Here is a 25,515-nt window from a genome sequence, read left to right as displayed (position 1 = left end):
GTCTAGGGCAGGGGGCCGGGGCAGCCAGTAGCTTCTCTCATCCAGGGGTCGTCAGTGGGGAAAGGAACCCGCGAGAGCATTCAGGGCGGGCCGGCGTGGGCTGCACGCCTGGCATGGGGCTGCCCATCCGCAGTCTCTGTATCCCCGCCCGGCGAGGGCCCCAGGCACGGAGCAGGACCCCACTGGGCCACGCGCTGCACCCACAGAGCCAGGACAGGCCCTGCCCCGGGGCGTGTCCACGGCCCCAAGACACAGGCCAGGGCCAGCGGGCGCAGCTCCCTTCCAGAACGGCGCCAGCCTAACCCTGGGAGGAAGGCCCGGACGCCTGGGTTCTGTCCCGGCTCTGGGAGGGGGCGGGGTCTGGTGGGGAAGGGGGCGGGGCCCGGACGCCTGGGTTCTGTCCCGGCTCTGGGAGGGGGCGGGGTCTGGTGGGGGAGGGGGCGGGGCCCGGACGCCTGGGTTCTGTCCCGGCTCTGGGAGGGGGCGGGGTCTGGTGGGGGAGGGGGCGGGGCCCGGACGCCTGGGTTCTGTCCCGGCTCTGGGAGGGGGTGGGGTCTGGTGGGGGAGGGGGCGGGGCCCGGACGCCTGGGTTCTGTCCCGGCTCTGGGAGGGGGCGGGGTCTGGTGGGGGAGGGGGCGGGGCCCGGACGCCTGGGTTCTGTCCCGGCTCTGGGAGGGGGCGGGGTCTGGTGGGGGAGGGGGCGGGGCCCGGACGCCTGGGTTCTGTCCCGGCTCTGGAGAGGAGTGGGGGTGGGAGCCGGGGGGCGGGAGCAGGACTCCTGGGTTCTAGCCCCAGCTCTGGGAGGGGGCGGGGCGGGGCCCGGACGCCTGGGTTCTATCGCGCGTGCTCACAGGCTGTGTGGAGGCGGGGCCCCGCCCTCGGGCTCGGCCGCCATTGGCTGGGCCCTCAGCCTATCAGAGGGCTCCGGTTCCGGACGTGCTGGAGATCGCGTGGCCCGTGGGTGGCCGGCCCGCGGGATGGGGGCGCCGCTGCGGGTGAGGGGGGCACTCGGGGGGAGCAGAGGAGGGGAGGGGGGCACTTTGGGGGGGAGCAGGGGGGTGCACTCTGGGAGGGGAGTGGGGCGGGGCCGGGGGGAGCAGTCGGGGGTGGGAGGGGAGGGGGGGCACTTTGGGGGGGAGCAGGGGCTGCACTCTGGGAGGGGAGTGGGGCCGGGCCGGGGGGAGCACTCGGGGGGAGCAGAGGAGGGGAGGGGGGCACTTTGGGGGGGAGCAGGGGGGAGCACTCTGGGAGGGGAGTGGGGCGGGGCCGGGGGGAGCAGTCGGGGGTGGGAGCAGAGGAGGGGAGGGGGGCACTTTGGGGGGGAGCAGGGGGGTGCACTCTGGGAGGGGAGTGGGGCGGGGCCGGGGGGAGCAGTCGGGGGTGGGAGCAGAGGAGGGGAGGGGGGGCACTTTGGGGGGGAGCAGGGGGGAGCACTCTGGGAGGGGAGTGGGGCGGGGCCGGGGGGAGCACTCGGGGGGGGGAGCAGAGGAGGGGAGGGGGAGCACTTTGGGGGGGAGCAGGGGCTGCACTCTGGGAGGGGAGTGGGGCGGGGCCGGGGGGAGCACTCGGGGGTGGGGGGGAGGTAACTGACAGCTCTTGCCTTGCAGCAGCGACTCCGGGAGGCCATGGCTGTGGGGGAGCACTTTGGGGGGGAGCAGAGGAGGGGAGGGGGGGCACTTTGGGGGGGAGCAGGGGGGAGCACTCTGGGAGGGGAGTGGGGCGGGGCCGGGGGGAGCACTCGGGGGGGGAGCAGAGGAGGGGAGGGGGAGCACTTTGGGGGGGAGCAGGGGGTGCACTCTGGGAGGGGAGTGGGGGGAGCACTTTGGGGGGGAGCACTTTGGGGGGGAGCAGAGGAGGGGAGGGGGGGCACTTTGGGGGGGAGCAGGAGCTGCACTCTGGGAGGGGAGTGGGGCGGGGCCGGGGGGAGCACTCGGGGGGGGGGGGAGGTAACTGACAGCTCTTGCCTTGCAGCAGCGACTCCGACTCCGGGAGGCCATGGCTGTGGGGGAGCACTTTGGGGGGGAGCAGGGGCTGCACTCTGGGAGGGGAGTGGGGCGGGGCCGGGGGGAGCACTCGGGGGGCGGGAGGTAACTGACAGCTCTTGCCTTGCAGCAGCGACTCCGGGAGGCCATGGCCGTGCTGGGCGGGGGCGGCCTTCTCTGCGCCTCGTACCTGGTGGCTGCGGGCGAGGAGCGGTTCTACGCTGAGTGCCTGATGCCGGGGCTGCAGCGGCTGCTGGGGCCCGAGACCGCCCACCTGCTCGCCATCCGCCTGCTCAGCCTGGGGGTCCTGCCCCGCATGGCCCAGCGTGACTCGGCCGTGCTGGTGCGTCCCTCCCACGGGCTCCGCGGGACACTATCTGCCCGTCTGAGCCCCCCGGGGGCTGCCCCATCACCCCCGGGTGGGATATGTGGGGTGTGCGCCTGGCCCCAGAACCTACCCCATGTCAGAGCTGGTGGGATGCCCCAGTGGCTCTGGGGGAAGGTGATGTCCCCGGGAGCTGAGCTATCCCTGCTCTGCCAGCTGCACCCCCGGGGGCTTGGGACTGGAGCCCGTCGCCGTGGGGGAGGGGGCTGGCTGTTGTGGGGCTCTGCCCCTGCTGAGTGCGGGGCAGCCTGCTGGAGGTTGGGCTAGACCAAGTGAGCGAGGGACCCACCTTCTCGTTCGGGCTGTGGATGGTCAACCTCCCTCCCCCTCCCCCCGCCCAGTAACCTATCTGGGCTGCTCTCATGGCTGGCCCGCAGCTGGGCCCTGGCCCCGGGCCAGTCGCTGTGCAGTGTGAGGGGGGTCATGGGGCCTCGCTTGCTCTCCCAGGAGGTGCGTGTGCTGGGACGGAGGTTCCGGAACCCGGTGGGCCTGGCCGCTGGCTTTGACAAGCACGGGGAAGCCGTGGATGGACTCTCCAAGCTTGGATTTGGCTTCGTGGAAGTGGGGAGTGTCACCCCACAGCCTCAGGAAGGGAACCCCAAACCCCGGGTCTTCCGGCTGCCAGAGGACCAGGCTGTCATTAACAGGTAGGCTGGGGTTAGAGGCTGCTGTCACGGGGGAGGGAGGGGAATCCCATGTTTGCCTCTAGGTGTTGCCCGGAGCAGTGGGGGTGGGCATTTTTTCCCTACCCCACCTCCATTGACCTGCAGCAAAAGAGAGTAAGGCCAGAGAGGAGGCTGGGAAGAGACTGAGGGTGGGGCAAGCCAGTGGGCCTTGGCTGTGGGTGAGGTGGGAGGGGCAGGTGACCTGTGGGGGTAGGGTGTTGTGGCTGGGCAGTGAGCAGAGGTATCTGTTGCCATCCTATATCCTGTGGGGGTAGGGTGTTGTGGCTGGGCAGTGAGCAGAGGTATCTGTTGCCATCCTATATCTCTTGCTGGGCAGAGCCCTGGAGGGCTCGGAGCCGCAGCTTTCCCCTCTAGGTAAGTGTCTTGTGGCCCCAGGCCTGGCAGCCAGCAGCCCCCTGTGTCCCACAAGGAGACTGAGGGCCTCCCTTTCCTGGCATATTGTTCCTTGGTGGGAGTGATTCCAGCCCAGCTCCGTGCTGCTTGCTGACACCTCTCCTTGTTCCCGCGCAGATACGGCTTTAACAGCCATGGACATGCCGCTGTGGAGTGTAGGCTTCGGGCCCGGCAGGGAGTGCAGCTCCAGCTCACGGAAGGTAAAACTCCTTGCTATCATGAAAATCCTTAACAAGGTTACAAGGGAGAGTGCTATAGCAGTCGGTTGTTAGCCTGTGGAACTCACTGTCACAAGATATCGCTGAGCCCAAGGGCGTGATGGGATTCAGAAGGGGATTTGATGTTGGGTTAACAAGGAAGGCCATAAGGGCGATGGCTGCCCCTGCTTCAGAGCGTGAGCCAACAGGCCATGGCTCAGGAGAGCTTTGCTATTTCATAGCAGGCCACTCCGTAACTGCCCATCCGCAGAGTCTCACGCCTTCAGCTCTGGTCATTACTACCTGCTTTTGGGGGGAGATGGGGACCCTGGCTAGCCTGATGTGTGGGGGTGTGACCTGCTACAGCAATTCCTGTGCTCCCCAGCAGGGGGCGGGCACTGGTGTCACTGGGACCCCCGTGCATCAGGGATGGGGCAGTGCTGAGGGGCCTGGTGAGTGCAGGGAATTCTCTGCCATCGGCCTGGCACCGGCGTGGCCACCCTCAGCTAGCCATGGTGTTGGCATGGTGCAGAGCAGCTGCCTGCGTTCGGACTCTCCCCCAAACCTGGCCCGGCACAGCTGTGTCCCCGGTGCCCGGCCTGGGCCCTGCATGTTCTGGGGTTGGTCCAGCAGCAGCTAGCAGGGCATGTGCTTGCAGCTGTGCTGCCGTCTCTGGGGTGGCCTGGCTGGGGACGCGGACAGGTGGTGAGGCAGGTGCTCCTGCCTCTCTGAGTGGCACACGTGTGTTCCAGCTGGGATTCCCCTCGGCATAAACCTGGGTAAGAACAAGGGCTCAGCAGATGCGGTGGCAGATTATGTGGATGGGGTCCGGACGCTGGGCCCGCTGGCCGACTACCTGGTGGTGAATGTGTCCAGTCCAAACACGCCGGGGCTGCGGGATTTGCAGGGCAAAGCTGAGCTGCGCCGGTTGCTGGCCAAGGTGGGTGACTGTCCCAGGCCAGCCTGCGGCACCTGCCCTGGTGTTCCTTGGTGCAGCATGGCGGTGCCGGGTGCTCCCCTCGCTGCTCCGGCTGCCAGCCCTTTCGCACAGCGCTTGTCTGAGCTGGAGGTAGCTGTTTTCGGGGGGGGCTCTGCAGAGCAGCAGATGGGCAGGGAGCTGGGACTCGGTGGGGGGCTGGGCGTCTCACTTTGGAAGGCATGGGGGCTGTGCTGTGGCCCTGAGGAGGGGATTCATCCCAAGCTCTTCCTTCCTCCCTTTAGGCAGCAGCATTGTCTGTGTCTCTACCCTCCCCAATTCTGGCTGTGCCTTTGGGATTCTTCCCCTGCTCCCCAGAGACGTCTCTGTGCTGCTCTGATGTACCCCCTGCATTTCCTCCCTGGGCGCTGACCTTGCCACCCCACCCAGCTTGTCGAGCCTTTGTCACACCAGTGCGGGGGGGCGGGGGCTCTGGACAGCGTGGGTGTCTCCCTTGGCATGTCACTTACTGCAGCAGCTCCTGGCACTGGTGTCGTCCCTGCAGGTGCTGGAGGAGAGGGATGCCCTGAGGTGTGAGCGCAAGCCGGCCGTGCTGGTGAAGATTGCCCCGGACCTGACTGCCCAGGACAAGCAGGACATAGCCAGCACGGTGACCGAGGTAGGTAGTGGGCAGGTAGCTCTGGGGCGGCGCCTGCTGCCCAGCACAGGCCTTGCTGTGCCCGAGGGAGGGGGCAGAGTGGGGGGCTTAGGGGAGAGTGCAGGGAAGGGGTGAAGTGGTAGCCCTGGCGGGGGACGTACCTGTCTGCAGGGGCCTGGAGCGTGGGGGAGTCACTAGGGAAAAGGGGCTGGGACAAGAGAAGTGCAGGCTGAACAAGGGGAGGGTGTCCCAGCCAGGAGCTCCAGCTTGGGGCACGGAGCAGGCTGCAGTCAAATGGCTTTGGCCAGAGGGTGGGCGATGGATGGAGCCGTGTCTCACTGCTGACCGGCTGCACCCAGGGGCAGGTCCTCCCCAGTCCCCGCCAGGAGCTGCTGGCTCTGATGCCAGTGGTGGCTGCTGTGCTAGGCTGCTCGGGCAGCCGGTCGCCAGCAGGCTTCTGCTGCTTGCTCCCCACTTGCTCTGGCGCCCCTGTGAGGGCGGCTGGCCGAGCTGGCACAAGATGCGGCAGGGGCCTGGAGCTCTGCTGCCATCATGTCCCCTCGGTGTCTCAGCTAGGTGTGGATGGGCTGGTCGTCACCAACACCACCACCAGCCGTCCCAGCAGCCTGCGGGGCACCCTGCGCGCGGAGCCCGGCGGCCTCAGCGGGCGGCCCCTGCGAGCGCTCTCCACGCAGACCGTCCGCGAGATGTATGCCCTCACCCAAGGTAACTCAGTGCCCCCGCTCCGCCAGCCCCAGGCCAGGTGCTCCATCCGCCTCTAATGCCCACCCTTGCTCCTAGGGAAGGTGCCCATCATTGGCGTGGGCGGGGTGAGCAGCGGGCAGGACGCGCTGGAAAAGATCCGGGCTGGGGCCTCTCTGGTGCAGATGTACACGGCGCTCACCTACCAGGGGCCCCCTGTGGTGAGCATGGTGAAACGGGAACTGGAGGTGCTGCTGAGGTGAGTGAGGGCTGGGCTGCTCCCAGCGGTGTTCTGCGTGCGGGGGGGTGGGCTCTGTGCCTGCCTCCCCAGTGGTGTGGGAGGTGCTGGGTCTGAAAGGCCTCATGGCCGACAGGCACCAGGCCTGCCGAGGGCTCTCGCTGGCTGCTGCCATAGCCAGCGTCCTGCAGGCCCCATGCCTTGGGATGCTGGGCAGCTGTGACCCGTGGGTCCAGCAGGCTTGTGTTGCAAGCGGAGCTATGCTCTGTGCTGGGGTTAGCCCAGGACAGAGGCCAGAGCATAGCTCGTTTGGGAGGACCTGTTCCTGGGCTGGGGGGCGGGAGTGCCGGACTGAGCCTCGGGGGAGTGCTCACAGCTGTTTGTTCTTGGCTTAGGGAGCAGGGGTTTCAGAGCGTCACAGAAGCTGTTGGAGCGGATCATCGGTGCTGACGGGCGTGTGGGGCTGTGGATAGGGCTCTCTGCACCGCCCCTGGATGCCCCAGCCTAGAGAAGCTGCAGTGCCCTGGGAACAATGGTTGGTACCTCCCAGGTGTGAGCCAGTCAGTCAGGAGTCTCTGGACTGAGTCATCCCCTGTGCAGAACATGGGAGGGGTCGAGTGACGTAGAGAGACCCCAGCCCCTGTCCAGTGAGTGGGCTAATGGGGTCATGGGGAGCTCGTGGTCTTTGTACCGGTGCTGCCCTGGGCATGTGGAGAAGGCTCCCAGCTGCCCTGCGTGGAGGGACCGAAGCAAGGCCTGGGCGGGGAGCTGCTCCCAGATGTCTCTGCTGAGCAGTGCTGGCAGTGTGGGGCTGGGCTGACCCTTGCCAGTCCTGAGCAGCTGCAGGTCGGGGTCCCTGCCCTACGAAGCTGTGACTCACGAGGCCTGGCATGCTGCTGGCACTGGGGTGGTGCCAAGTCCCTGCTCCCCTTCTCCAAGGGGGAAGCTCTTTGCCATTTGCCTGCGAAGGACTCGCCTCCTCCCCACCCCCCATGTGGGTGCACAAAGCCTTGAGCCTGATGGAGCCCTGGCCATGCTGTTCATGGAGCCAGCTGGGTCAGGCAGTGCCCCAAGCAGCATCACTGGCAGCCCTGCTCCATGCTGCTGCCTCAGCCCAGCCCTCGCTGGCCTGCAGGGCCCTGCCTGAGCGCTGGCTTGGCATCTGCCCCGGGCTCTGGTTTTGACTTTGCCTCCCTGGCCATAGCTGTCTGTGCTGCTCCCCAGGACTGGCTGGCGGGGGGCTGCAACTGAAGGAGATTGGGGCAGGGCTAAGAGCCCTGCCTGGGCCTGGCTTCTCACTGGACTGTCAATAAACTTGCCGCTCGTTCAGTCTCGCATCCCTTTTTTTGTGTGTGTGTGGGGGGGGCTTGTGGCTCTCACCCCCAGCTGCCCTGGGGGCTGGAGCATTGGTTCTGGATTCCCTACAGTCCCCCCAGGCTGGCTCTGGCTGCTCATGGGGCCATGCAGGTACCACAGCAGCAGTTCTAGCCTGTGGCCTGGAGCAGGGTGGCTTGGCTGAGGGGCTGCCTGGGGGCTGGACTGGGCTCTGCTCAGCTGCTGCCAGCTGCAGGCGGGGCCTGCTGCCTTGCGGTTGCCTGATTTTTAGGAGGCTATATGATTAATTTGGCTAATATGGGTTATAGGCTTGCCAGTTCATCTGACTAGAAGATAATGGGGTTTTTGTTTCAGAATCGGGCTGTACAGAGTTTGCAAAGGACCCTTGGGGGTATGACAAGATGCTTATACTGAGACAAATACAGTCTTGACTTTTTTTGAGATAAATGGAATAATAATTGGTAATTAAATGGTTAAATTAGAATGACAGATGCAGTACTTTTAAAGATACATATGGTATTATATACTATCCGGCTTTTGATTCATATACTTACACCTTTTCTTGATAACTGGGTGGTAAGAGACTGGCATGCCAAGAGAGTTTAGGTTTAGGTTTCTTAATTCTTGAGTGTGTGGTGCAGAGCTTAGAAGAAGCTAGAGTTAAGAGTTGGACTAACTGACTTAAAACTTAACATTAAGAATTTACAGACAAATAGATTAGTAAAACAAAGAACAAAGAAGCTTGGAGCTTAGAAAATTTAGAAAGCAAGTACAAAAAACACTTAGATGCTTAGAGGCCTAGACACTTCCTTGGCATGGTGGCCTACCCCCTTTATGAGGCATGGGTGGTTGAGCCCTTCTTTTCTCTTTAAACCTAGTTTTCTTACCCAGCGAAAGGTTGGGGCACACTTACTCCACAGGCTGGTATGTTTGTACATATTAATTACATTTGATTATTTTTACATTTGTTGTTTTTGCTCTCCCAGTTATTTTGTTTCTTTCTATCTAGGTGAAAGGTCCTAGACTTATGTTTGCTAACTTTGCCTTAGCTCAACATGCAGGATGTGGCCTGTAGGTCCCTTGCATTACAGCCAAACTACTTTTATTATAATAGGCTTACAGGTTTATATTAAACAAATAATTAAAACCATAAGAAACCTATAAGAAAAGAGAGAGAGGCAGGATAGCCCTGTAGGCTACACTGCCCAGGGAAGAGCTCAGGTTTCTGCTGGCAGATGAGGATCCCTGCTGGCTGCTCACCCCAGCTCTGGTCCTGCCTCCTGCAGCTCTCACCTAGGCGCAGCTGTAGGGCTGTGCTGGGTAGGGAATGCTCCTGCGGACCTGTCCCCCACTGGTGGGAGGGGCGGGGGGTTTGGCTGTCCCAGCAGGAGGGGAGGGGGCTCTGCCCAGGAGCACGTTCAGAGTGTCCTGTAGGGGTGACGTCTTGGGGCCTGTCTAGAACCTGTCAAGTTCCGGTAGCACCCAGGCCTGCCTAGAGTGCGGGCAGGATGGCACTGGCAGTGGCTGGGAGGGTGGGTGGCACTGGCCAGCCTCCTGGCTCTTCTGCCCCGGGGGGCTCTGCTCCGGTGCCAATGGGTGTTTTAATAGTGGGTGCCAGGCTGGTATGAGCTGGGTCTTCCCTTCCCCCCCCATTGCTTGTTATCTGCCCCTGGGCACACCCTCCTGTGCAAATGTCTCCATGAGCTAATGGCAGCCTGCTGCTGTCAGCACTGGCCCCGGCCCACCCAGCTGTGCAGGCATGGGGCATCGCCCCCTCTCCCACGCACTGACGTGCACGGCTTCACTGGACAGACAGGCAGGAGCTGCCCGCAGCCTGTTTCAGGGACCAGCCCCACTGTTGCTGGAGGGTGACAGATCAACAGGCCAGGTCAGAGACCATTGATGGGGGACGACTGTGTCTATCAGTCCAGGGTCAGCACCCCCAGGTCCAGCTAGCTGGTGTCCTGTGTCCATCCCCCCGTGATCTCTGAGCAGGGAAGGCTGCTGGCTCCACCTCCTCTCCCCCCGCATCTGGCCGTGATGTGACCCCTGCGAGAGCGGGGACCTGGCGGGAGGCAGGGGCTTGTTCCAGGCCCTGTTGGGCTGGTGCAGAGGGGTGTCGCTGTGCTGGCTGCTGCAGTACCTCACGCTGCCTCCCCCTGCCGTTGCTGGGGGCTCTGTGGGGAGCCTGGCCTGGTACCGCACCTTGCTGGGGCCAGGCTGGTGCTAGCTGCTGTGGGGGACAGGTGGGGGAAGCCCTGGTGTGGTCCCAGTGGAGCACCTGGAGGGGGTATCTGAGCCCATCAGCTCCCTATTCCTCAGGCCAGGAGCAGGCTTACGGCCTGGCTTATTCTGACTGGTTGAAGGTAATGCTGGATGTTCTCTCCCACAAACGCCTCTAATCCTGTCTTAAATCCTCCTGAGCCTGGGGCCCAGATTTCTTGTGGCAGTGAGTTCCACAGGCTAACTTTCCTGTCAGTGGTTTGTTGCCTTTTGATTTCATGGCCTGTCCCCCTGGTTCTTATGTTCTGCAATTTACTAGCATGGCCTCGCTGGTGAACGTGGATCCCTCTCTCCTGATGCACTGCACTAAATGATCCCAATTGTCTCCTTTGGAGACACCCCACTGAAGGGCACCATAGGGAGCCTACTCCAGTGCTATCAGTAGGGGCATCACTAACTCCCCTCCTGGCTTGGATGCTGTAGCCTGTGGGGCAACCCCATGGTTACGGGGAGGCCAGAGAGCATGGGGCCAGCAGGCTGAGGAGTTGGATCTACCCCTGCTGAGCTCTGACCAGCCACCCCTCAAGCCTGCGTCCCCCACCGAACAGGCTGGGCCAGTGCCTGCCCTTCACCCTAAGAACCACAGCCAAGCTATGGGGCATGGTGTTTGAAGCAGGGCAGGTCCCCGGCCTCAGGTCCAGGGCAGTTGAGTGAGTTCTCTCCAGCCTGGGACCTGAGGCTGCTAGGATGTAGCATCTGCTTCAGCCGCAAACAGGCGGTGTGGAAACTGTCAGGTATGTTCATGGATTCCAAGCCGGAAGGGCCCATGGTGATCATCGAGTCTGGCCCCTGCATAGCACAGGCTGGAGACCGGCCTGAGGCTATGTGACGAAGTGGGACTGTTCTTAATGTTTCCTCCGAATATTGTGGGGTGCCTCAGTTTCCCCTAGGCAGTTCTTAAGTATCTAGGTGGTGGGGTAAGGGTGTATAATCACTGCAGAGCCCTAGAGGGCAAGTGTGTGCAGGAGTCTGGACACAGAGGATGGCCGACACCCTGTTTCCTGGCAACTGATGGCCTGGGCCCTTCCCCCCTGCAAGGTGAGAGCTAAAGGGTTGGAGAACAAAGGAATCAGGTGACCACCTGGCCTGGGAAAGAGACAAAGCCCAGAGGAGGAGGGGCTGGAGGGAGTTTCAGTTTGGGGCTGGCTGGGACATGGAATGAAGGGCAGATGTGGTTGTCTGGCTCACTGCACCCCAAAATGGACCCAGCTGAGGGGTCCCGTTCTCTGCACCTGCAAGCTCTGTTTTAGACCATGTTCCTGTCATCTAATAAACCTCTGTTTTACTGGCTGGCTGAGAGTCACGTCTGACTGCGAAGTTGGGGTGCAGGACCCTCTGGCTTCCCCAGGAGCCCTGCCTGAGTGGACTTGCAGTGGGAAGCGCACAGAGGGGCAGAGGATGCTGAATGCTCCGAGGTCAGTCCCAGGGAGGTGGAAGCAGTGTGAGCTTTGTGTCCTGAAGACAGGCTGCTCTCAGAAAGGAGACTGCCCCAGAGTCCTGCCTGGCTTCATGGGGAGCAGTTCCAGAGCATCGCCCAGGGACTCCGTGACAACTGGTGGAAGCGGTGGGATCTACTGCACCCTGTGGACAGTGCTTCCTGCAGTAAGTGACTGAGGAGCAGTAAAACAAAGGGGGATTGATGGGGACCAGGCGTGCTGAAGATTCAGAGAGAGACGGTTTCAGGGGGTGGTTAACCCTTGGAAGTGTGTGACGAGAGAGAAGGACTTTTGCAGTAACAGGGTCCCCCGGGGGATTGCAGCGGGTGGTCCCAGGGGCAGAGGAGTCTGCAGCTCGACCCTGGCAAAGAGGGGGTGACCTTGAGAAGGGCTGGCACACTAGGGGTTCTCCCTGGAAACTGTGGGGAGCTGAGAGCACACAGGCCTGTGAGTCCACAACAACTTGGGAAGAGCGGAGTGATGGTCTGTCACTGTCTCCTGAAGAAGGACTTTGTAACCCTGTGCAGAAAGAGAGGGTTGAGCACTGGAAAGTTCACCAAGGCACAGTTCATCCTGCAGCTGGAGGAGGATGCCCGCTCTAAGGAACAGATTCCTGACCCCAAATGGGGCTATAGCAGGATCTGGGAGCAGCGGGAGTGGGAGCCAGGCATCGCCAAGACTCCTGTCCAGGACCAGATGGGGGTCTTCACGATCGGGTTCCCCATCGGGGGATTGGAGACGGCCGGGATTGGAGCTGAGTCCGAGAGAGCAAGAGGACCGGGAGAGACAGTGAGAGCCCGAGAAAGAGCTGCAGAAGCAGCAGCAGCATGAACTGGCGGTGGGGGAGCGGAGAGGCCTAGGGGACCTCCCCGGGGTGAGTGGGGGAGGGGGGCCAGTTCCGCAGGGAACCTCGAGACTAAATTGCTGCCCCTGGTTAAGGCGGGGGGGGATGTGGATGCCCACCTCACTGCCTTTGAGCAGGCTGGAGATTTGAACCAGGGGGACCCTGTGGAAAAGCCCCGGTGTCTAGCTCCCTTACTGGGTCCCAAGGCCATAGACTCTGTCAGCCAGATGGGTGGGGAGATGGACAGGCTCCCACTCCTGACCCCAACCTATATGACAGTGTGGAGTTTCCTGGGCTCTGGCCCCTCGGACCCCCGTGGGAGCGGAAGGTGATGGTCAATGGGGAGACATTCCTGGGGTGGCGAGATCCTGGGACAGAGAACTGTTGTCAGGCCCTGGGGGGTGCAGCCTCACCAGATGCTGAGGGGCTGGGTGAGGGTCCCAGGGACGAAGCCCCTCACCCTCTCTATGGCCCAGATCCCTGTGCAGACCCAGGAGGGGTGGGGCTGGCTGGCCGTTGGGGTTCTCCGGGATATCGGCTGCGAGACCCTGTTGTGGGGTGACTGTCTCTTTGGGACAGGATCCAGGCCCTGCTCCTGTAACTGACGAGGGTTTGAATTTGAATCCAGGGAACCAATCGGTGGAGAGGGAAATGGTCAGTGAAAATGCGGATGACCTGGCTGGCAGCAGGGAGGAGCGGCTAGGCTCAGGCTGCCTGCCTGCCTGTGACCAGACCTCTGGGGCTGGGTGGGACTGAGAGATGCTCCCCGCCCCCCTTGCACACCAGAGAGGGGGCTCACGCTGGCTCAGATGCCGTGAGGAAAGCAGCGAGCTCGCTGCCTACCCCACTGGGAAAAGCAAGGGCAGCGCTGAGCACAGTGGGAGCTGAGACCCCAGCTGAGTGGGGGAGACACAGGCAGGGCAGGGGATCTGTGGGGAGTGGCAAGGTGCTTGGTAAGGAAAGTCTGGATGAGCCCAGGCAGCCTTGTGAGCTGATGGCTGTGTCTAGTCAGCAGGGTGGGAAGGCGAGGAGAGCGGAAGAGGAGTGACCCTGGACCTTACCTGTTAGCTGGGTGGAGAAGTGTGACAGGGAAGGAAACGTGCCTGTGTCTGTCAGGGGTATTGACTTGCCTATGGAGGGAACTACCCTGATCTCCAGGCAGTTGTCTGTGACCAGCCTTGTGTGCTGGGACAAGGGGAAAGAGGTCCCAACCTGTGTGTCTGGGAAAGGAGAAAGTGTGTCCGGCTCTTCTTTGTGTGTGGAGCAGACAGAAGGGGCCTTTCAGCGTGTGATGGTTGAGGGTCATGCAGTTGTCCGAGTTTGTTCTGGATTCAGCTAAAGCCCAGGAAGGGAAGGGTACTAAGTTTGTGTCTGCTCAGGAGAATGGCCCTGTAACTAGGTCACATCCAGTTAGTGTCTATGTAAAATCCCAGAGCCCAGACAATTCTGTTGCTTGTATTTTGCCTGTTGCTAGTGTGTTGTTGGAAAGGGTGTCGCAACAATGTCTAATCAGAGTGAGATCCTAGCCAGGGCACAAGGAGAGCATGAAGGTGATGTGATTGTGTTACTTACTGAGGGTGTGGAAACCTGTAGCAAGAAGGAAAAGATTCCTGAACTTGTGTGTGGCAAAGGGAAGGAGAATGCTTCTAACCTTTTATCTAGGAAGTCTGTCAGTTTGCCTGAAATGGGATTGGGTAGGAATCCGCCTCATGGGCCAGAGGTGATTCTGGATGTAAGGGAGACCCAGAAAGAGTTTGTTGTTGCTCAGGAAAGTGTTCTTCTAGAGCAAGCCCTAGGTGAAGAGGGTAAGAGCAGAATTTCTGTGAGGGGTGAATTGTTGCATAGAAAAGCCCTAGGGAAAGGAATCCTCATGGAGTCTTTGCAAGCAGTTTAGGGCAACTGAAGGGTGTGAAAGTGATTTAATCAAGAAAGTTTCAGTTCCTAACAGCCAGAAATTTTCTGTTGTGAATGGCTCCACTGACTTTCCTGTTGAAAGATCCAGTGTGGATAGCTTTGAGAAGGTCTCAGATGAAGTGAAAACTGTTAAGAAAGTTAAACAGTCCTATAACCAAGTGGCTGTGTTTGGCCAGCTTGTTGGGGAGAAGACCCAATCCCAGTTTGACCTCCTGGGGTTTTGGGGTGACCAAAGGGCACAGGCTGCATAGACCTTCCCACATGCGGCCTGCGAGTGCTATCGACCACCCCCGACCTAAAGGAGGGCGTGAAACTGGAAGGGCCTGGTGTAACTCCTACCAAGGAATGGGAGAGATGCTGGGGCATCCATGGAAACGGTGGCTTCGAACTTCCCCAGGTCACCGGGTAAAGTGACCCCACTCAGTTCGATCTCGAAGGGGGGAGATGTGACGAAGTGGGACTGTTCTTAATGTTTCCTCTGAATATTGTGGGGTGCCTTAGTTTCCCCTAGGCAGCTCTTAAGCCTCTAGGGGGTGGGGTAAGGGTGTATAATCACTGCAGAGCCCTAGAGGGCAGGTGTGTGCAGGAGTCTGGACACAGAGGATGGCTGACACCCTGTTTCCTGGCAACTGATGGCCTGGGCCCTTCCCCCCTGCAAGGTGAAAACTGAAGGGTTGGAGAACAAAGGAATCCGGTGACCTCCTGGCCCGGGAAAGGAACAAAGCCCAGAGGAGGAGGGGCTGGAGGGAGTTTCAGTTTGGGGCTGGCTGGGACATGGAGTGAAGTGCAGACGGGGTTGTCTGGCTCACTGCCCCCCAAAATGGACCCAGCTGAGGGGTCCCGTTCTCTGCACCTACAAGCTCTGTTTTAGACCATGTTCCTGTCATCTAATAAACCTCTGTTTTACTGGCTGGCTGAGAGTCACGTCTGACTGTGGAGTTGGGGGGCAGGACCCTCTGGCTCCCCCAGGACCCCGCCTGAGTGGACTCGCTGAGGGAAGCGCACGGAGGGGCAGAGGATGCTGAATGCTCCGAGGTTAGGCCCAGGAAGGTGGAAGCTGTGTGAGCTGTGTGTCCTGCAGACAGGCTGCTCCCAGAGAGCAGATGTCACCAGAGGCCTGCCTGGCTTCATGGGGAGCAGTTCCAGAGCATGGCCCGGATGAGACTCTGTGACAACTCAGACATGCCCTCTAGGGCTCTGCAGTGATCCTACACCCTTACCCCACCACCTAGATACTTAAGAACCGCATAGGGGAAACTAAGGCACCCCCACAATATTCGGAGGAAACATTAAGAACAGTCCCACTTTGTCACAGGCTAATCCCTGCAGTGAAGCTAGAATGACATCCCAGCTTAGTTTAAAAATGGCCAGCGCTGGAGAATTGGCCCAGGGTTCATCACTCTCACAGGTAGGAATATGCACCTTGGTTCCAGTCCGAATGTGTCTAGCTTCAGCTTCCAGCCAAGAGCATTGGTAAGAGCCAGGCCATGCCTGTGGGCCGGGGACACTTGCAGCAGGCCGTGCCAGAGAGCTGGCCCTGTCCGAGGGCGCTGGTCCATGCTCGCCAGCTAGGCAGAGTCCTCCCATGCTAGTGTCGGGGGAGACACATGGGAAAAAGAATCCAGGACGATGCTGCCAGCAGGGTGGGGGCTTGTAACTGGTGCAGTCCCCTCGGGGAGTCAGGGCTGGCTGCAGTGCCCCAGTGTGGGGCTGGGGGATGCTGAGCCCTGGGGTGGTCCTAAGGGCCCAGCAGTGGGTCCAAGTGTAGACAAAGCACAGCTGGGAGTGACTTGGGGCCTGTGTGCTCACGCTGGGCACAAGCCTGGGGAAATGCAGGTGGGCACAGCTGAGAGACCTCATAAACTCAGCCAGATTCTGCCAAGATGGGGCTCCCCTCCACTTTGGAGTATGGCCCGATCCTCCCTCAGGCCCCATTGCTCTCCTGGGCACGGTGCAGGAGGCCAGCCCTGGCAGGTTGTTCCAGGGGAAGGGATCTCCACTTCTCACCTGGGACAGGGTTTGGGGAACACAGTGATGCTCTGAGGCAGTTCTTGTGCCCAGCAGCCACCCACAGTCCCCAGCTGAGCTGCCAGGGATCAGGCCGAGTGCCTGGCCGCGGGGCCAGTGCCAGGCCTGAGGCCCCCTGCATTTCCTGCACAGACCTCACCCCTGACTTTTGGTAGGCTCCTTTTCTGTCTTCTGAACTCCCTGCCCAGTCTCCCCCCACGCTCGCTCCCAGGTCTTTGGGCCTCCCCTCCTGGCTCCAGCAGAAAAGCTCCTGCAGGCTTCTAAAGACTTGCTCTTAACCTAGATTTCTCTCTTGCACAGTTCTCTGCTTAAATTTGCTTGGGCAAGCCGCTCGCAGCCTCCAGCCCTCAACCCTCTATAGGTGCTGGGCCTGCAAGTGCCAGGCGGTGGAAGCTAGCTCGGGCCTGCTGTCCTCAAACTCTCTGGGAGAATTGGGGTCCCATCCTCGGCTCCAAAGCTCCTGCTGCCACTGACTTCACAGGTGCTACGGCTGCTGCACGTGCACCCAGCTTCAGTGCTGCTCCGGGGCCTTCCCCTTGCTCTTGCTCTGTCCTCCAGAATCCCCTTGCCTCCATGGCCCCCCATCCCCCTCTGCAGTGAGCCCCTCTGCCCCAGCCAGCTCACTCGCTGACCAGGCTGAGCTGAGGAACTAGGCAGAGGTCAGCCCCATGCTAATGATGCAGCCCAGTCCTTGGAGCAGAAACACAGTGTTCCCTGGGAGCAGGCCAGCCTGCAACACCCTGGCCTTGGGCTGTGGGTCAGTGGCTCCCAGTCCTGGCACGAAAAACTTACTGCAGGGGCCTGAGCAGGGGGGCTCTCCCCAGCAGTCAGAGCTGGTCACCCTGGGTGGTGCTCAGTAGGGGGGCTCTTCCCTGGCAGTCCACGGTTGAGGCAACCAGCGGGGGGCATTGGCACGGGGGGGGGGGTGAGAGCCAGGCCCCATTGGCACTGTGGGGGGAGGGGCCGTTGCTGTGGGGGGAGCTGGGCATGAGGGGACCAGTGGGGGGCATTGGTGCAATGGGGGGAGCTGGGTGCATGATCATGTTTTGAGCAGTGCACAATTTCTGGGTGGGGCATCTCAAGCGGGTGAGGCTGGGAAGTGTGCCCCCCTTTGGTTTTATGTGGGTCTGAGCGCGGCAGGGAAGGGTGCTGACAAGCTCCCCCAGGGGGCCTGGAACAACGTGTACTGTGGGGTGCTGAGGGCCATCAAACCAACCTGTAACAGAACCCACGTCAAGCCAGGGGGTGCGGCAGCCCCCTGCCCCCCTTGACTCCCCCCGAGGGATGGGAAGGGGTGGAGAAGGAAGGGCCCTCCATGGCAGCCGTTCCCGCTGGGTCCCTGCTGCGTGGGGAAGACCCTGTGTGCAGCCAGGGCCCCACGGCTGGAGGATCGTGCCAAGTAGGGCTCAGGGATCCAGGCTGTATGGCCCCCGGCCAGCCCCAGGGCGAGCGCGCCAGAGCATGGCCTGTTCTCTTCTGAGAACCCTATCAGCCCCCCACCCGCCGCCCCCGGCTGCCCCACCAGGGCCGGGACCTCACCCGCCGCCCCCCTGCCCCAGGCTGCCCTGCCACTGCCCCGGCTCCTTCCTACCCCCCCAGAACTGCCCTGTGTCACCTGCCAACCCCAAACCTCCACCCTTTACACTAGCCTCTGCCCCACACTCATCCCCCAGGCCTTGGCCCACCCCAGTTCAGCCCTCCAGTGCCACAGGATATACAGCCCTGGGCCCTCTGCTCCCCCCCTCGCACCCTGCCCTACACTGCCCTCTGCACCCTGCCCTACACGGCCCTCTGCTCCCCCCCCCCCCGCACCCTGCCCTACACGGCCCTCTGCTCCCCCCCCGCACCCTGCCCTACACGGCCCTCTGCTCCCCCCCCGCACCCTGCCCTACACTGCCCTCTGCTCCCCCCCCTCGCACCCTGCCCTACACTGCCCTCTGCTTCCCCCCCCCGCCCGCCCGTTCCTGCCCTACAGACCGAGGGGCGGATAAGCGGGGGTGGGACAAGGCCTGGGAAGGGGCCAGGCGGCAACGGGGAAGTCCTTCACTTCCCACAGAAAAAGGAGGAGAAAGCCAGGCTGCCCTCGTCCCTCAGTGGAGCAGGCCCAGGGCGCCAGCTGTTCGAGTAATGTCCCCCCCCCAGGGCCAAGGGCTCCCGGGCCTCCGGCACCCGGCTTCCCCCCCTCCCCCCCAGGGCCAAGGGCTCAGTGCCTCCGGCTCCCCCCCCCCCCCAGGGCCAAGGGCTCGGTGCCACTGGCACCCGTCTCCTCCCCCCCGGCACCTTGGGCTCCGTGCCATCGGCACCTGGCTCCCCCTGCCCAGGGCCAAGGGCTCCGTGGAACTGGCCCCCTGGCTCTCCCCCTGTCCCAGTGCCATGGGCTCTGTACCACCAGCACCCGGCTCCTAAGGTGGTCACTCAGGTTCCTGGGCTGATGCTTCCAGGAATAGCATTAGCCTGTGACGAAGTGGGACTGTTTCTTAATGTTTCCTCTGAATAGTGTGGGGGTGACTCAGTTTCCCCTAGGCAGTTCTTAAGTCTCTAGGGGGTGGGGTAAGGGTGTAGGATCCTTGCAGCCCGGAGGGGCAGAGGAGGCTGAATGCTCCGAGGTCAGACCCAGGAAGGTGGAAGCCGGGTGCGCTGTGTGTCCTGCAGACAGGCTGCTCACAGAAAGGAGACTTCCCCAGAGTCCTGCCTGGCTTCATGGGGAGCAGTTCCAGAGCATCGCCCAGGGACTCCGTGACAGGGCCCATCCCCAGGGTGGTGTGTGCGAGGTGGCCACACGGGTGCCACCTTTAAGAGTTGGGGTGGGGGGAGTGGTGTCCCCATCCAAGCCTGGCCAAAGCTATGGCCAGTTTTGCCCCAGTCTTGGGTGTGAGCCAGAGCGCCCATGAGGGGGACTGGCTGTTTTATGCCAGGCAAGCGGCCTCCCTATCTGTGGTGGAACAGGACACTGACCCCAGCTTGTGTCAGGCCAGCGCTGTGCCCAATGGGCCAGTCTGGCCTTGCCGAACCCAGAGCAGCCCTGCAGCCAACTCTCCCCAGGCCCCGCCCCTTGCTGTGACATCCAGAAGTGCCCAGCTCCCTGCCAGGGTCCCCTCCGGGCCAGACACCAGCTGCTGGGAAAGTCACTGACCTTGGTAAGGTCAGGCTGTACAGAGAGCAGGTGCCGTGGCCAGGCGGGCTGGGATAAAAGCGGCGAGGAGGAGGGAGCCCTCGCAGCCAGCGCCTTGCACCTGGAGCAGGAGCCATAGGCTGAGCAGAACCCGCCAAGACCATGTGGTGAGTGCGTGCGCCCTGGGCCCAGCCGACTGGCCTGGCACAGGCAGGGTTGAGCAGGGGGCGTCTCCGATACGTTGCCTGCCAGGCCTGTGCCCAGCACCCCTGTGCCCTGCTCCTGTTCACAGGGAGGGCACGGAGGGGAATGGCAGCAGCAGGGCTGCAGCCCACCTGGCCCCAGTGCCGTGCCAGAGGACTTGGCTTCTGCTGAGACCCTGCCTCCCTGGCTGCTCCTACACGACACTGCTGGGAGGAAGCTCATCACCGCTCCAGGCTGGCCCAGCAGTGCCCAGAGCCCTCAGTGCTGTGAGCGTGGGGCTGAGGGCCCAGCTCCTTAGACAGAGATTCCAATGTCCTGTGTCCTACCAGAAGGGCAAGGGGTCGGCTCGCTGCTCATGGCGGCTTCTTTCCCTGCAGGATGCCCATGCTGCTGGTTGCCAGCCTGCTCTGGGGGGCCCTCGCCTCCACCCACACCAGCCTCAACGAAGTCCAGCTCGGCAACGGTAGGGGGCAGGGTGCCATCGGGCAGGGAGGGGGTGCCCGGCAAGGGGCTGGGGGCAGGGTGCCTTCGGGCAGGGTGGGGGTGCCCGGCAAGGGGCTGGGGGCGCCCGGCAAGGGGCTGGGGGCAGGGTGCCTTCGGGCAGGGAGGGGGTGCCCGGCAAGGGGCTGGGGGCAGGGTGCCTTTGGGCAGGGAGGGGGTGCCCGGCAGGGGGCTGGGGGCAGGGTGCCTTTGGGCAGGGAGGGGGTGCCCGGCAGGGGGCTGGGGGCAGGGTGCCTTTGGGCAGGGAGGGGGTGCCCGGCAGGAGGCTGGGGGCAGGGTGCCTTTGGGCAGGGAGGGGGTGCCCGGCAGGGGGCTGGGGGCAGGGTGCCTTTGGGCAGGGAGGGGGTGCCCGGCAGGGGGCTGGGGGCAGGGTGCCTTCGGGCAGGGAGGGGGTGCCCGGCAGGGGGCTGGGGGCAGGGTGCCTTTGGGCAGGGAGGGGGTGCCCGGCAGGGGGCTGGGGGCAGGGTGCCTTTGGGCAGGGAGGGGGTGCCCGGCAGGAGGCTGGGGGCAGGGTGCCTTTGGGCAGGGAGGGGGTGCCCGGCAGGGGGCTGGGGGCAGGGTGCCTTTGGGCAGGGAGGGGGTGCCCGGCAGGGGGCTGGGGGTAGGGTGCCTTTGGGCAGGGAGGGGGTGCCCGGCAGGGGGCTGGGGGCAGGGTGCCTTTGGGCAGGGAGGGGGTGCCCGGCAAGGGGCTGGGGGCAGGGTGCCTTCGGGCAGGGTGGGGGTGCCCGGCAAGGGGCTGGGGGCGCCCGGCAAGGGGCTGGGGGCAGGGTGCCTTCGGGCAGGGAGGGGGTGCCCGGCAAGGGGCTGGGGGCAGGGTGCCTTCGGGCAGGGAGGGGGTGCCCGGCAGGGGGCTGGGGGCAGGGTGCCTTTGGGCAGGGAGGGGGTGCCCGGCAGGGGGCTGGGGGCAGGGTGCCTTTGGGCAGGGAGGGGGTGCCCGGCAGGGGGCTGGGGGCAGGGTGCCTTTGGGCAGGGAGGGGGTGCCCGGCAGGGGGCTGGGGGCAGGGTGCCTTTGGGCAGGGAGGGGGTGCCCGGCAGGGGGCTGGGGGCAGGGTGCCTTTGGGCAGGGAGGGGGTGCCCGGCAGGAGGCTGGGGGCAGGGTGCCTTTGGGCAGGGAGGGGGTGCCCGGCAGGGGGCTGGGGGCAGGGTGCCTTTGGGCAGGGAGGGGGTGCCCGGCAAGGGGCTGGGGGCAGGGTGCCTTCGGGCAGGGTGGGGGTGCCCGGCAAGGGGCTGGGGGCGCCCGGCAAGGGGCTGGGGGCAGGGTGCCTTCGGGCAGGGAGGGGGTGCCCGGCAAGGGGCTGGGGGCAGGGTGCCTTCGGGCAGGGAGGGGGTGCCCGGCAGGGGGCTGGGGGCAGGGTGCCTTTGGGCAGGGAGGGGGTGCCCGGCAGGGGGCTGGGGGCAGGGTGCCTTTGGGCAGGGAGGGGGTGCCCGGCAGGGGGCTGGGGGCAGGGTGCCTTTGGGCAGGGAGGGGGTGCCCGGCAAGGGGCTGGGGGCAGGGTGCCTTCGGGCAGGGTGGGGGTGCCCGGCAAGGGGCTGGGGGCGCCCGGCAAGGGGCTGGGGGCAGGGTGCCTTCGGGCAGGGAGGGGGTGCCCGGCAAGGGGCTGGGGGCAGGGTGCCTTCGGGCAGGGAGGGGGTGCCCGGCAGGGGGCTGGGGGCAGGGTGCCTTTGGGCAGGGAGGTGGTGCCCGGCAGGGGGCTGGGGGCAGGGTGCCTTCGGGCAGGGAGGGGGTGCCCGGCAAGGGGCTGGGGGCAGGGTGCCTTCGGGCAGGGAGGGGGTGCCCGGCAAGGGGCTGGGGGCAGGGTGCCTTCGGGCAGGGAGGGGGTGCCCGGCAAGGGGCTGGGGGCAGGGTGCCTTTGGGCAGGGAGGGGGTGCCCGGCAGGGGGCTGGGGGCAGGGTGCCTTTGGGCAGGGAGGGGGTGCCCGGCAGGAGGCTGGGGGCAGGGTGCCTTTGGGCAGGGAGGGGGTGCCCGGCAGGGGGCTGGGGGCAGGGTGCCTTTGGGCAGGGAGGGGGTGCCCGGCAGGGGGCTGGGTGCCTTTGGGCAGGGAGGGGGTGCCCGGTGGGGGACAAGGGTGGGACTGTCTCTCACCAGCAGGGGGCACTTCACTAAGGGTTCTCTCTGTGCCCCAGACCAGAGCTGCCCGGCGCCCAAGGGGATCGAGCACGGGAAGGTGGAGCACCTGGCCCGCTACCAGTGTGACCCCTACTACCAGCTGCGCAGCCGCGGTGACGGTGAGATATGCCCACAATCGGCAGAAGTGCACCCCCGGGGGATACGCACAGGGCCCGCCCCTGCTCCCAAGGGGATACACATGGGACCTTCCCCCATCCCTGGGGGGATACACATGTGGGCTCTGCTCCCACAACCCTGGAGGAATACACCTTGGGCCCTGTTCCCCCGCCTCTGTGGGGGATACATACCGGGCTCTGCCCCCTCTGAGGGGATATGCACGGGGCCCTGCCCTCCTTCCGTGTGGGATACACATGGCCCCCCAAGGGGATACGCATGGGGCCTGCCCCCACCCCTGGGGGACATGCCTGGGGCCCTGCCCCCCGCTGGCAAGTGCACAGAGCCCTGTGTGCCCTGCCTGGGGACGGCTGACACTGACTCTGGTTTTCTGGCCCCAAGGCCTGTACCGATGTAGCCAGCAGCACATGTGGTTGAATGAAGCAGCCGGAGAGGAGCTGCCCATTTGTGAGCCAGGTGAGTGGGAGGTGGGGGTGGAGTGGAGCACAGGGTTCTCTTTGCAAGGCAGGGGTGGGGCCCTGCTCTCCCATTGCTCCCCATGCCCTTGCAATGACGATGGGGCTGCGTTCCCTGAAGCAGAGCTTCTGCAGACTGAGGCAGCGGCCACGGCCCCTCTGGCAGCCACCCCTCTGGGTGCTGTTCCCTCTGCCAGTGACACACCTCGCCCTGGATGGTGGCACCAGGCCCCGGCCGGCCCAGGGCCTGGGAAGGAGATTGCTTGTTGGCTTGTGGGTGGAGGGGAGCAGAGCTCCCATCTCCCAGGCGAGGTGCGGGGCCTGTGCTCTGCAGGGCGAGGGGCAGGCTCACACTGGGTCTCTGCCCTCTGCAGTGTGTGGGAAGCCCAAGAACCCGGCCAGACAGGTGCAGCGCATCATTGGGGGCATGATGGCAGCCAAGAACAGCTTCCCCTGGCAGGGCCGGCTGCTGAGCCACCACAACCACACGGCGGGGGCCACGCTCATCAGCGACCAGTGGCTGCTGACGACAGGCAGGAACCTCTACCTGGGCCACAGTGAGAACAGCACGCTGGATGAAATCGCCCCCACCCTGCGGCTCTTTCTTGGCAAGGAGACGCCCGCCGGGGCTGTCGAGCTCATTGTCCTGCACCCTGAGTTCCCGGGGGCTGTGGACCTGGCCCTGCTCAAGCTCAAGCACAAGGTGCCCGTTGGAGAGGCCGTGATGCCCATTTGCCTGGCCCAGAAGGACTATGCAAAGGTGGGGAGGGTGGGCTTTGTCTCTGGCTGGGGCTGGAACACCCTCCTGGAGCACCCAAAGCACCTCAAGTACGTCATGCTGCCTGTGGCCGACAGCGGCAGCTGCAAGGCTTATTACCAGACACACGCCTGGAAGCCACTGCTGAACAGCCACACCTTCTGCGTCGGCATGAGCGAGCTGCTCGAGTCCACCTGCCTCGGGGACGCCGGCAGCGCCTTTGCCATCCACGACCCTGAGGATGACACCTGGTACGCGGCCGGGATCCTCAGCTTTGACCGCAGCTGCTCAGCTGCCAAGTACGGCGTCTATGTGCAGATGCTCAGTGTCTTGGACTGGATCAAGGAGACCATGGCTGCACACTGAACCCAGGCTGGGCCCCAGCCCCTGGACACAGCCCTGAGCAATAAAACCCTTTCCTCACACCGGGCCCATGTCTCCTCTGTTCAGCAGTTTCCAAAGGGGCTCCCTGGGCACCCGGGCATTCAGCAGCAGCCCCTCCCAGCCTGCGGCAGGACACAGGGCTTGAAGCACCTGCCCTTGCTCCGCTCCCTACCCTCCCTTCCCCCTGGCGCAAACCCCTGGCGCCTGTGGGTGCTGCCAGGGGGAGGGTCAGGCTGTGCCCTTCTAGGCAGTCCATCTGTCCCTACCCCCAGCACTCCAAGGCCTGGACCCCTGACACTGACCCAAACTCCTTCCTGAGCCTTACAGTTAAACACGAAGCAAGGGGGTCAGTATCCGAGGGCACAGCACGGGGGGGTCAGTATCTGGGGAGGCACAGCACAGGGGGGCGGTACCCTGGGGTGGGGGGCACAGCACTGAGGGTCGGTATCGGGGGGGGCACAGCACAGGGGGTCAGTAACCAGGAGGGCACAGCACCAGGGGCGGTACCCTGGGGTGGGGGCGGGGGGCCCAGCACGGGGCCAGTATCTGTGGGGCACAGCATGGGGGAGCGGTACCCTGGGGGAGGCAAGGGGCACAGCACGGTGGGTCAGTACCCGGGGGGGCACAGCACGGGGGGTGGTACCCTTGGGCGGGGGTGGGGACACGGGGTCAGTATGCAGGAGGTCACAGCATGGGGGGCAGTACCCTGGGGCGGGGGTGGGGGCACAGGGGGTCAGTATGCAGGGGGGGCACAGCACGGGGGGGGTCAGTTTCCGGGAGGGGCACAGCACGAGGGGGGCACAGCACAGATGGGGTCAGTATTGGGGAGGGCACAGTACGGGGGGGCACAACACGGGGGGCGGTACCCTCGGGGGGCGGGAGGGCACAGGGGGTCAGTACCCGGGGGGGCACAGCACGTGGGGCGGTACCTTGGGGCGGGGGTGGGGGCACACAGGGTCAGTTTCCGGGGGGGTCAGTATCTGTGGGGGGGCACAGCACGGGGGGGGTCAGTTTCCGGGGGGGGCACAGCACGGGGGGCGGTACCTTGTGGCGGGGGTGGGGGCACACAGGGTCAGTTTCCGGGGGGGCACAGTACGGGGAGGGTCAGTTTCCGGGGGGGGGCACAGCACGGGGGGCGGTACCCTCGGGGGGCGGGAGGGCACAGGGGGTCAGTACCCGGGGGGGGGCACAGCACGGGGGGCGGTACCCTCGGGGGGCGGGAGGGCACAGGGGGTCAGTACCCGGGGGGGCACAGCACGGGGGGGCGGTACCCTCGGGGGGCGGGAGGGCACAGGGGGTCAGTACCCGGGGGGGCGGTACCCTCGGGGGGCGGGAGGGCAAAGGGGGTCAGTACCCGGGGGGGGGCACAGCACAGGGGGGGGGTCAGTATCGGGGGGCACAGTACGGGAGGGTCAGTACCCGGGGGGGGGCACAGCACGGGGGGAGTCAGTATCGGGGGGGGGCACAGCACGGGGGGCGGTACCCTCGGGGGGCGGGAGGGCACAGGGGGTCAGTACCCGGGGGGGGCACAGCACGGGGGGGGTCAGTATCGGGGGGGGGCACAGCACGGGGGGCGGTACCCTCGGGGGGCGGGAGGGCACAGGGGGTCAGTTTCCGGGGGGGCACAGCACGGGGGGCAGTACCCTCGGGGGGCGGGAGGGCACAGGGGGTCAGTATCTGGGGGGGGCACAGCATGGGGGGGCACAGCACGGGGGGCGGTACCCTCGGGGGGCGGGAGGGCACAGGGGGTCAGTTTCCGGGGGGGGGCACAGCACGGGGGGCGGTACCCTCGGGGGGCGGGAGGGCACAGGGGGTCAGTATCTGGGGGGGGCACAGCACAGGGGGGGTCAGTATCGGGGGGGC

The 25,515-nt window shown here is 64.5% G+C and overlaps 1 protein-coding gene across 6 annotated transcripts; it reads left to right on the top strand.

The window, feature by feature from the left end:
• The first annotated feature begins 854 nt into the window (after window positions 1-854).
• Window positions 855-23,691, top strand: DHODH (dihydroorotate dehydrogenase (quinone)). Of its 6 annotated transcripts, XM_073308356.1 has the most exons (12): window positions 855-995; window positions 2,113-2,325; window positions 2,815-3,014; window positions 3,564-3,646; window positions 4,396-4,583; window positions 5,125-5,238; window positions 5,790-5,943; window positions 6,019-6,178; window positions 19,691-19,776; window positions 21,939-22,040; window positions 22,438-22,512; window positions 22,886-23,691. In XM_073308356.1, the coding sequence occupies exons 1-12, from the start codon at window positions 978-980 to the stop codon at window positions 23,632-23,634; spliced, it is 2,142 nt and encodes a 713-aa protein (XP_073164457.1). In that variant the 5' UTR covers window positions 855-977; the 3' UTR covers window positions 23,635-23,691. The 6 variants fall into 6 exon arrangements, with proteins under 6 accessions (XP_073164457.1, XP_073164460.1, XP_073164459.1 ...); XM_073308359.1 differs by lacking the exons at window positions 19,691-19,776; window positions 21,939-22,040; window positions 22,438-22,512; window positions 22,886-23,691 and adding an exon at window positions 6,553-7,491 and having other exon boundaries at window positions 861-995; XM_073308358.1 differs by lacking the exons at window positions 855-995; window positions 2,113-2,325; window positions 2,815-3,014; ... (3 more) ...; window positions 5,790-5,943; window positions 6,019-6,178 and adding exons at window positions 8,932-11,377; window positions 11,739-12,000.
• Window positions 23,692-25,515: the final 1,824 nt, after the last annotated feature.

Source organism: Lepidochelys kempii, chromosome 12 (genome assembly GCF_965140265.1).
Source record: "Lepidochelys kempii isolate rLepKem1 chromosome 12, rLepKem1.hap2, whole genome shotgun sequence".
Classification (NCBI taxonomy): domain Eukaryota; kingdom Metazoa; phylum Chordata; order Testudines; family Cheloniidae; genus Lepidochelys; species Lepidochelys kempii.
Note: the sequence above shows the minus strand (reverse complement) of the source record. Positions and strands in the feature narration are given on the sequence as shown.

Bases quoted from the DNA above. Each gene is read 5' to 3' on its own strand.
- DHODH (XM_073308356.1), top strand. The intron at 4,584-5,124 runs GTGGGTGACTGT...TCGTCCCTGCAG, and splicing joins TGCGCCGGTTGCTGGCCAAG to GTGCTGGAGGAGAGGGATGC. The intron at 5,944-6,018 runs GTAACTCAGTGC...CCTTGCTCCTAG, and splicing joins GATGTATGCCCTCACCCAAG to GGAAGGTGCCCATCATTGGC.